At 54.7% G+C, this 10971-nt stretch overlaps 1 protein-coding gene across 6 annotated transcripts; it reads left to right on the top strand.

Annotated features, from left to right (window-relative positions):
* Window positions 1–19: 19 nt before the first annotated feature.
* Window positions 20–10575, top strand: ARL5C (ARF like GTPase 5C). 6 transcript variants are annotated; one of them, XM_070394430.1, is made up of 7 exons: window positions 4607–4628; window positions 5223–5283; window positions 6027–6207; window positions 6436–6583; window positions 7667–7750; window positions 8283–8434; window positions 9228–9962. In XM_070394430.1, exons 4-7 carry the CDS (start codon window positions 6440–6442, stop codon window positions 9397–9399), a joined length of 552 nt encoding a protein of 183 aa, XP_070250531.1. In that variant the 5' UTR covers window positions 4607–4628; window positions 5223–5283; window positions 6027–6207; window positions 6436–6439; the 3' UTR covers window positions 9400–9962. The 6 variants fall into 6 exon arrangements, with proteins under 6 accessions (XP_070250534.1, XP_070250528.1, XP_070250531.1 ...); XM_070394431.1 differs by having other exon boundaries at window positions 4609–4628; window positions 6094–6207; XM_070394433.1 differs by lacking the exons at window positions 6027–6207; window positions 9228–9962 and adding an exon at window positions 9974–10575 and having other exon boundaries at window positions 20–4628.
* The last annotated feature ends 396 nt before the right edge of the window (window positions 10576–10971 follow it).

The following is a 10971-nucleotide window of genomic DNA, read 5'->3' as shown; positions in this document are numbered from 1 at the left end:
GGGGCGTGCAGGAGGAAGCTGTGCCTGGAGTTGTTTACGCCACAGGAGATGAGGGTGATTTGTGACTCTGATGCATTACATTCAGACCTGACTGAGCGGCGTAGCCTGGCTCGGTCCCCACTCAGCGCCAAATTCCGCAGAGAGCCCCTCTCCCCTTAAGCAGAGCCAGGGAAAATGGGAAGCTGAGGTGGAGAAATGGGGTGTCCTACAGTGGGTGAGATCCAGACCCACTGGCACAATGTTAAAGGCGTGTGCTTGTTCTGCTCCTCTGGCCTCAACTGCTCCCCAGCACCTCAGGAGAGGGAGGGACTGAGTCTCGGGCTTACTCCCCCAAAGCCCCCACAACTACCCGCTACCCAGCCCCTGCTAACCAGCCTTGGGGGAGGGGCAGAGAGAATGGGGATTTCCCCAGTCCCAGCTTCAGAGAAAGATAGTCAGCAGGTGCTGCCAGTTCCTGCCCTCAGCAGCTGGCAGGATGCGCGCTTCTGAAGGTTGTTACTGCTGTTGTCTCTCGGAGCACCTGGTTCTTGATTCTGGGGTGGTGCTGGACCTGAAGGATGAGCTCCTGGGTCTTTAACCTGAGTGCTCCTCTATGCTGTGTGCAGTTGTGTGTGTGTGTAGAGAGGGCAACAGACACCCAGACCTCCCTAGAAGAGGGGTCAGCAGACCCAAGGGGAGAGGAACTGGGCAGGCCCGCAGGTCAAGTGGCGGGCCCACCCACGGCCCTCAAGCGCTGCTGGGATTGGAGTCCGGTCTCTGCCTCCCAGTGTAGGGCTCTGCACTGCCTTTCAGTGCAATCCATTCCCATGTTTAACCACTGAACAAACGTTTGCTGAGCACCTACTATGTACCAGGCACAAGTCTAAATGGGAGCCACAGGCAATTTGGGACAGAACAGTGAGCTGTCTGATGTGGGGAGCACTGGGTTCTGGGGGAACCTGGGACAGGGGTCAGGGCTTGAGTCCCCTAAATCTGAGGAGACCAGGAGTAACTTCCTGAAGGAAGTAAGGCTTGAGCAGAGGCTGGAAGCAGAGGAGTGGGGGAGTGTTGAAGGCATGCTCGCAAGGTGTGGTCAGAGAAGGGTCAGCAGGAGCAGGTCCCCGTGGATCTTGAGTCACGTTAAGGAGTTTGGGCTTTGTCCTGAAGCTGGTGTGCAGAAATAGCAAGATTGCCTTGGTTGCAGTTTGGAGCGGACGGGAAGGTCTAGCCTGGAAACCTGCAGTACTCCACGTGAGGAATGAGAAGGGCCTGCACTAGACCTCAGCAGTGGAGTGGGAAAGGAGGCTGTGGCTGTCAGGGATGTCGAACAGAATGGAGAGCTGTTGAGGAGCAACTGGAGATGGTCACTGAGAGAGAGAGAGGTGTCTGGGGTGACTGTGGGTTATAGAGAGAAAGCAAGTTAGAGGCAGAAACGATACCTAGCTTTGGACAAGGTGGATTTATGGTGCTGTAGGAGGACAGCCCAGAGGAGAAGAGCAGAAGACAGCCGAGTGCTCGGCAGAGAGCTCCATCCTGCGTGGAGCCTGATATTTTTGTACCGAGGGCGGGGATTATTAACTACCATTTACAGATAAAGCTCAGAGAGATCCAGCAGCTTGTCCATAGTTACACGGCACTGGAGCAAGAACTTGGACTCAGATGTGTGGATTTCAAGTTCTGTGGTGTCCGTGACCCCCAAGTCTAGGGCTAACTCCCCTGCCCCAGGATGGCCCAGCTTCTGGGAGCGGAGCGGGGGAGGGAGGGGAAAACAGGTATCTGGATATGTGTCTCTTCCCCATGTGCCTTCTGCCTGAAATTGCATTTGCCCAGAACATACAGGCAAGGGCATCTCTAGGTGGCTTGGAGATATTGGGAGGTGAGAGAGAGAGAGAGAGACTTGTCTCTTGGTAACCACAAGCCCTCAACCGACACAGTCAGCACGGGACGTCAACAACCATGAAGCTGGCTGTGATGAGGCCCAGAGAGGCTGGTTCTGCTACCACAGCCACCTCAGGGGTTCATGAACTGAGGCGCTGGGGATCTCCCCTGCCCCCCACATACACACACCTGACTGGCTGCTGCTGTCTTTGCAATATGTTCTGCACCAGAGCGAGCCTCAGTCCTAGGTGTGGCTGAAGGTTTCCACCAATCAAGAATGAAATGAGCTGAGCAGGGCCACGATGGCCCAGAAGTGAGAGGGTGTTCCACTCCCACGCCCTATAGCAGCCGTGGGCAAACTACGGCCCGTTTGAAATGAATAAAACTAAAAAAAAAAGACCGTACCCTTTTATGTAATGATGTTTACTTTGAATTTATATTAGTTCACACAAACACTCCATCCATGCTTTTGTTCCGGCCCTCCGGTCCAGTTTAAGAACCCATTGTGGCCCTCGAGTCAAAAAGTTTGCCCACCCCTGCTCTAGAGCGAAAGCTTGACTTAGCTCCCGTGATCACATCCTCAGAGAAGAGTGCCTTGGCTCCCTTCTAAATCGGGCCTTCCCATCTACTGCCTCCCAGGGTTGGTTGGTTGTTTGTTTTTGTGGGTTTGTTTTTGGTATATGTATTTGTCTCCCCACTAGACAGTAAGCTTCCTAAGACCCAGACTGGGTCTGTTTTGTCTGCTTGGCATGTTTCCTACCTCCTGACTCATATTCGTCACATGAATGAAAAGTGAATGAAATGCCCCTAAGATCCAGCTCTGGGCCTCAAGGAAGGCTGGGCTCTGGTCTGTTTACTGAATGTGCTCCAGCTGGCCGAATGTCACTTTCAATTCTGCAAGTGGTGGTGGTGGCGGAGGAGGCAGGGTACACTGACAGGTCCCCCCACCCCCAGGAAACAGATGGTGAGAATGCTTAACACATTGCTGCTTCCCTCAGCACCTCCTGTGCCCTCACCCCGCTGCACCCAGCCGCAGCCCCAGCTTCGTTTTTCCTAGGGCCGAAATGAAATCAGCCAGATGGGCTCTGCTAGCCAATTCTTCTTCCTTCTCACTCTGCTAGGAATCTGGGGAGTAGGGGGTGGGGTGAATGAAAATTCTGTATTAAGTGAATTCTTTTCTCTCTTCTCTTCACAAACTTCCCTGTCTTCCTCCATGCTCTTCAACTTGTACTCACGCTTTTTTTTTTTAATACTCCAAAACCATTTCTCAGGTTGTAGCTTAACTCACTGTACTTCAATCCAATAGCAACACATTCCTACTGTGGGCCGGGCACTGGACCAGGTGGGGGGCACACAGGTGAACAAGACACGAACCCCGCCCGCTAGGAATCACAGATGATCGGAAGAAACAGGCATGCCAGTCCAGTCCGCAGTCTCAGTGTGGAGAGAAGCCCCATATGGCTGGAGAACCAGGCCGGAGCTTGGCAAGTAGGTGGCTTTTATGGCAGGCAGCCAGTGGGATGGGGCTCAGGAACCCTCCTTTCTGAAAAAGGGAAGGGCGTTCAGGTGGAGGAAATGCAGAGGCAAAAGCACAGCTGGAAAGAGCTGTGCCTGTGTGAGCAAGGACCGTTGTGGGCAAACCTGGGAGATACGCTGCAAAGGCAGATGGGGGCTATTCATGGAGGTTCCTGAATTTCAGGTGAGGAGACTGATCTGAATCCAGCGGGCAATAGGGAACCGTTGAAGGTTTATGAGCTGTGGAGTAACAGACTGGGAAGGTTAACAGGACCGAGGGCTGTGAGGAGATGCCTGGGAAGGGGAGACCCGTTAGAGCGGAGGGGTGGGAGGAGCCAAGTCCCCTGGGTGATGGCTGGTGTCTCCTAACTGCCCTGCAGCCTGCGGTTGGTTTGCCTTCCCCACTTCTCTTTTTGTTTTCTGGTTTTCCCCAGTTTAAGCAAGAAGAAAATTCACAAACATCAACGAACGGCTCCCCCTTCCTGTTCCTCCTCTGCCGAGTCTTAGTATCTGGAATCCCTCTGTAGGGTTTGTGGCTGAGAGATGTCTTTTTTGCTCCATCCCTGTCTTCGGATGCCTACCCTCTGGGTTCACGGAGCTGTGCCTGAGCAGTCGGGTTGTCAGTAAATCATAGAAGTTGCCTGTCACCAAGGGACCTGCAAAAGGAGGGAGACCCTAGGGAACTACAAGACCCACACAAGTGAACAGCTAGAGATCTGTCGAGGGTCAAAATACTCTCCCAGCTCAGAGAGGGGATCAGTGAGCCCTGTCTACCCCACACAGCTAGTAGGTGGAGAAGGTGGGTGGCCAAGGGTTTTGCTTTAGCCTCATGCTCCAGACAAGGCGCTTGGAGAAGGAAGAGCTGGGACATGGTCATGGAACACCGTTTGAGTCTCCTGGATTGGCGGTGGGGGAACAGTCCACCCAGAGAACTCTGGGATTTTCTCGGGGGGACGGGGAGGATGTGGACCCCACTTTGCTCGCACCCCCAGGGCTCTGGACAGTAGTTTGTTGTCAACATGACGTCCATAGCACCCCTGAGGGCTCAGCGTTTCAGGGAATTCCCAGACCCTGCAGGAGACTCAGGAGGCTCCCGTGACCTCATAGACCCCGTCTGGCCCTCCCCCGGGGGCGGGGCTCCAAGCGCCCGGGCTCAACCCCGGCCCCCGAGGGCCACTGAGTCCTGCACCTGCTCGGCCCCGGACGCGCCATGGGACAACTGATGGCCAAATTGATGGGCATCTTCGGGAAACAGGGTAAGGGGCGCCCAAGGGCATCCAAGCGATCGCTTTGATCCGGCTCCCGCCCGGGTCTCCCGGGATTGGGATGCGCTGGGTAACCTAGGACCCGGAGGGTCCTGCACGGGCGCCCCGAGCCCGACGCGCAGGCTCCCCTGCCCCTTCCCTGCCGGCTCCTCGCGGGTCGCGGGTTTCGGTGCGCCCCAGGGCACAGCGCTGGGCGAGCTACATCCTCGGGGCAAAAGCCGCCGCCGCCGCCGGCTTCTTGCGATCGTGACTTCGCGCTCGGTTCTTTCCCCGACCCCTCCGGGTCTTGACAAGCCCTGAGCTCCCCGGACCCTTCAGACAATCCCTTTTCTGGAATTGTGGAGCGAGGGAGGTGGGGCTGGTATGCGGGGCCGTGGGAAAGAAACCTGTCCTGTTGGTCCCCCCCCCCCACCTCTTTTTTGGGGGGTGGGTGGGAGATGGGGGCGGGGGAGCAGAAGCGGTACCGTGGGAAGTCCCCCAGACTGCTGGGGACACTTGTCTCCTTCGTGGGCGGTCTAGTGGGTCCCACAGTCCCTTGGTCATCGCGTTGGGCCCTGACCCTGCCCTCCCCTCGGATGCCTGCAGAGCACAAGGTTATCATCGTGGGCCTGGACAACGCAGGAAAGTCCACCATCCTCTACCAGTTGTAAGTGACTCCCGGGGTGGGGGGCGGGGCTTGTGCTTTTCCACCAGACTGACAAACACGTGAGCCAATCACCGGAGCTCTTCCCTGGGTTCCCGGGAGGAGTGACTTGGAGAACGCTAGTGGGACCTTCCTGGGATAGTGGCCCCTCACTCAGATCAGTGGCCCCTCGACCTGGCATTCGAATGCTGCTGGGTATGGGCAACCCCACTGCGCCCCGCCATCTGCCCCCGGCCCCTGCCAAGCTCTGCTACAGGCTGAGGCTGGTGGGCAGGCAGGTTCCTCCCGCCTCCCTGCTCTCCTCTACCCCCTAGCGGCGGGTCCCCTCTTTTCAACTCCTGCGCTCCCTCCACCTTTGCATCTTTGCCTTCCTCCTGCCAACCCTAAGGGAGGGCCAGCTTTGGGTCCGCTGGGCTCCGTGGCCCCTGGTCCGGCAGAGTCCGGCACATGTGCTGAGTAATAACCCATCGGAGTTTTCCCCGAAATTCACTCCCCGGATGGTATCTCTCCGGTTCTGGAGCCTCCAGAGTGTTTACTTAGGGCAGATTTTCTCCCCTGAAAAAGTGACACATAGAAATGGTTTTTAAAAATGAGAAGAAAAGAAAAATCCTAACAGCACAGGAGTATACAGTGAAAAGGACGTTTCTCTCTCACCTGTAACTCCAAGAGCACAGGGAGTGACTTCCCAGATCTTCCGGAGGAATCCCTTGCAGGTGAAAGGGTGTGTGTTTTCTGTGTCACTGTAGCCAGAGCACCTTTCGGATGGCCCTCACGAGTGTCTGTCTCGTTTGTCTAATCCCTCGCTACTCAAAGTGTGGCCCACAGACCAGCAGCGGTGGAGCATCTGGAAGCTTGTTAGAAGTGCAAAGCGCTGGGCCCCAGCCCAGACCCACTGGATCAGAATCTGCATTTTAACAAGGCTCCCAGGTGATTCAACTGCATATCAAAGTTTGGGGAGACTGTTCGATTCAGTCTCCCCTCTCTGGGGTCCAAGCCAGGGCAGGACTTGGTCTCACTCCTGCTCAGCAGAGGCTCGGTCAACCTGGGCTGATTTCTTCAGAACCAGATTCAGCCTGACTTAGGAGCAGAGGGGTCGGAGGTGAGAGCTGTGAGTGAGCTGGGCTGAGCTCTTGGTACCCTCTCCTACCCCCCCAGCCTGATGAATGAGGTGGTCCACACATGTCCCACCATCGGCAGCAACGTGGAGGAGGTTGTTCTGCGAAAGACCCACTTTCTCATGTGGGACATAGGGGGCCAAGAGGCTCTGCGCTCCACCTGGAACACATACTTCTCCAACACGGAGGTGAGGTGGGCCCGGGGCTGCAGGGGCTGTGTGACATTAGTCAGCGACTTAACCTCTCTGAGCCTCGGTTCCCCCACTTACGACCTCCCTGAGTTGTTGTGAAAATTGAATAATACAACAATAGCTAATGCATGCCTGTCAAATACTTACACAGCACAGTGCCTGTGGGCATGTTTGAATATTTCCTAGCAGCTTTGTCTGCTGGCTGGCACTTTTCCGTTTGATGCACTGGATGGGGTAGACCCTTGTCTCCGGGGGTTTCACTTACTCACTCTGGAAGCAGTAGAATCCAGTGGTTTCACTCCTGGAACGAGAGAGCCGAGTTTAAATTCCAGCACTCCACTCACCAGGTGTGTGGCTGAGGGCAGGATATGTCACCTTGCTGCACCTCAGTCTCCTCATCTGTAGATGGGGATAATAATACAGTTGACCCTTGAGCTTTGAAAAACTTTGGGTTTGAACAACATGGGTCCACTTATCTGTGAATTTTTTCAATATATAGACAGCCAGCCTTCGGCGTTCCCGGGAATGGCACTGTGGTTGAGAGTCCACATACGCAGAGGGCCAACTGTATGCGTTGTTCTATGCCATTTTCTATAAGGGACTTGAGCATCCGTAGATTTTGGTATGCACAGGGGCCCTGGAACCAGTCCCCTGCGGATACCGAGGACTGAAGTTTTGGGGAGTCCAAAGTTATATGTGGATTTTCAACTGTGTGCGAGTTGGTTGCCCCATTCCTTGCATTGTTCAAGGGTCAACTTCAGTGTCAGTTCCAAAGGGCTGTGGTGAGGCCTAAATGGACTCATGAATGCCCAGGGCATCGCCTCTGGCAGGAAATCTGAGGTCATGCTGTGTACTGTGGGTGTCTGGTTGGAAAGGGGGATTAAAATGAGACTAGAATAAAAACAAATAAATGTAAGACAAAAAAATGGGACTAGGGCAGTGAGATCTTGAGACTGGACAGTTTGTTTTCTGTGGGACTCGCATCAGGGAAGTGCAGAGGCCAGCGGGGAGCACAGCTGGGCAGAGGGCACCTTCACCAAAGGGAAAGCCCACCACTCATGGTCCCCCTCTGCTGGCCAGTTCATCGTCCTTGTGATTGATAGCACGGACCGGGACCGGCTGCTGACCACTCGGGAGGAGCTGTATAAGATGCTGGCCCATGAGGTAAGCCCCCTGCGGCTGGGAGAGGGCCCAGTGTGCTCCCTGTGTCACCTCAGCTTATTCACGTGGCCTCTCTGAGCTTCATTCCTGTGACTCGGCCTCTGAGAGCCTCTAGCTCAGCAGCTGGGGCAGGGCTAGTTTATCTCAGATGAAGGGCGATAATGCCCGCAGCACAGTTGACCACAGAAGCCAAAGTTGCTGGTTCAGGTTCTAAAACCATGTCCCACTCACGGTGGGACCCCAGGCAAGCTACTTTGCCTCTCTAATTCTGTTTACCCAATTATAAATTAGGGAGAATCATCCGATTCCTATGTCATGGGACTGTTAGGGACTCTATGAGCTGGCTTGGAGGCATCTGTGAGCTGTCAGTGTCATTTGCTGGGGTTGCTATGTTGGGACAGGCCCCCATGCCAACCCCACTTGAGCTTGGGCTTCTCTTGCTGGGGCAGCAGGGGAGCCAGGGGACACTCAAGGGGCACTGGGGAGGGGAGGCTGGGCCCTGGAACGCTGACGGGCTGGGCTCCTCTGTCCACAGGCTCTGCGAGATGCTTCTGTCCTGATCTTTGCCAATAAGCAGGATCTGAAGGACTCCATGACCACCGTGGAGATCTCCCAATTCCTCACCCTGAGTGCCATCAAAGACCACCCATGGCACATACAGGGCTGCTGTGCCCTCACCGGGGAAGGGTTAGTGGCCATCCCACCTGGACCTCCTGGGACTGGTACCAATGAATGACTGACCATCAGAACATCCTCCTGCCTCTCCTGTCAGAATCTGGTTCATAGTCAAGTCAGTTATGCGCCTTCCCACAGCTGAGATGCTGTGGGTGAGCCGTGAGCAAGAGAGCCCCTGCTCTCAGGAGCTTGTTCTAGTGGCGGGAGAGGCGACAGTCCACCCCCACACACACGTTTTAGGTGCTCACAAGTGCTATGAAGAACGTGAACTTGGACCACAGTGACAGAGGGGTGGGGATGGGTCTGGTTTAGCTCTGGTGGCGAGGGACAGCCTCTACTGAATGTCTTTTGAGCTGAGATCTGAATGAAGGGGAGAGAGCCACGGGAAGACCTGGGACAAGCCTTCGAGGCAGAAATCACAACTCTTTTTGACCTTGGGTTTCCTCACCTCTAAAGAGGAGGGTGATTAAATCTACTTCCTCCCAGAGTTTCTGTAGAGAGTAAAGGATACCGCTCATTCAACGTGTATTAAGCACCTACTGGCGCCAGGCACTGTTCTAGGCCCCTGGAGAAACATCGGTAAACAAAACAGACAAAAATACCTGCCCTCCTGGAGCTTACGTTCCTGTGGGGGTAGGGTGGGGGGAGGAAACAGACAATAAACAATAAAAATAAAAATATATGTAGTAAGTTAAAAAGTGCTAAGTGCTCAGGGGAAGTCAGGTAGGAAAGAAGATTGGAAGTACATGGAGGGGGTTAGGGTCCGTATCAGGTCTGGAGAGAGCCCTTCCCTTTCCCTTCTCAGGTGGAATCACAGAGGCCAAGGACCTAGATGGCTGATTAAAGAAGGGGAGGCTTTGGTCAGGCCAGCCAAGGAACCACACATTTCCGGTGGTCTCTTGCTACCTCCTGGGTCAAGAGGACCCCCTCGCCCGCCCGCCCCCCCCAGTCAGCTCAATTCAACCAGCATTTCCTAAGTACCCCCATGTGCCATGCACTGTGCCAGGTGATAAAGTCATGACCAAGACCACCCTATCCCCGCCGCCTTTCGTTCTGGTGTTGCTAGCAGTCTAATGGGAGAACTTGCTTATGGGGGTCTCTTCCCACGCCTTTGAAGTCACCCTGGCCCTGCCTCCTTCGATGGAGCCGGTGGCAAGGGAGCGCTAGAGATTTGCCCAAAGACATTGCTAAGGTAGGTCTCCAGGCCCCTTCCTTAGAGAAGTCCCGCTGATTCCCAGACTTCCAGAGGCCTCTGTACAGCTCCTTCCTAACCTTTATTACAGTGTGTAGTGATGGAATTATTTGCATGATCATTTGTTTAATAGCCACCTCCTCTGTAGGATGTAAGCCCCAGAGGGCGTGTCTGTTTTTTCACCGGTAACCACAGTGCCTAGCACAGTAGCTGGTGCATAGTACACACTCAGTCTGTTTATATTATTGACTGAACGTCAGTTGCCACATTCAGTTGGCTTTGGGCAGGGGCTGGGGGGCTTGCGGGCCATCATCCTCATGGGATATACTGATCCTTGCTCTGTCCCTCCTGTCCTGCAGGCTGCTTGCTGGGCTCCAGTGGATGCAATCTCAGGCCACTGCCAACTGATGTCCCAGACGGAGGCCAACCGGGAACTTCGGGGTTTAGCATGGACTACTTGGGTGGAAAACCCAAGTGACTATTTATTACTTTTCTATGATTCTCTGGTGGGAGCAGGGGCAGCTATGGACAGGGAGAAGCCGCTGCCCACCTAACTCCCCACACAGGAGCTAGACTGTACACTCTGAATTGCCGCAGACGGGACAGCAGGTAAAGCTGCCCCTCACTCCAGGGAAGCAGGCGTTCTTCTTGGGACACAAGGAAACATTGGGTGGATTAGGGAGTGGAGCCTCTTCCCCTCAGTTCTGTAGGAAAAATGGAGGGGCAGAGTAAGAGAGGCCTTTCTTTCCTAGAACCCCTCCCCAACCCCACCCCTACCCCCACCCCACCCCCACCCCCAACCTCACCCCTACCCCCACCCCAGCTTCATGGCTCCTCAGCCATCTTTGGGCAAAGGATATTCTAGAAGGTAAAAGGGGTGGGCTCAGGGGAAGGAAGGCAGACCCAAAGCAGCTGGGAAGGGAGAGGGAGTGGGAGGGGAACAGTCCTTGGCACTGAAAGGAGTCCCACTCCCCGCCCCCCCCCCCCCCCCCCCCCATTCCCAATCCCCGAGGTGCTGGCTCTGGCTCCGACCACAGCTTTCGCGCCTTAAGCCACACCAACTATGCCCTTAACGCCCAGTGTCCTTCCAAGGTAAATCCCACTCCTGCCAAATGACCCAGGTTTCTAGACCACCCGTGTATCTTGTCAGTCTTTTTGTATTGATTTTGTTTTGCACTGTATTAGAGTTTTTAAAAATATTTTTATAAATGTGTAATAAATGGCATTGAAAAGTACTCACTTCTTATTTCTGTCTGCTTGACGAAGGGTGCTTAGGAGTTGGAAAACTCAGGCGTCCTATTTAGGTTGAGCTAGAGACAGGATGGAAAGCCAGGCTGCCTGGATACAGGGAGCAGCG

This window comes from Myotis yumanensis, unplaced genomic scaffold (assembly GCF_028538775.1).
Source record: "Myotis yumanensis isolate MYYU_CA2020_CCGP unplaced genomic scaffold, mMyoYum1.0.hap1 SCAF_16, whole genome shotgun sequence".
Lineage (NCBI taxonomy): Eukaryota > Metazoa > Chordata > Mammalia > Chiroptera > Vespertilionidae > Myotis > Myotis yumanensis.
This window is presented reverse-complemented; position numbering and strand designations above follow the sequence as displayed.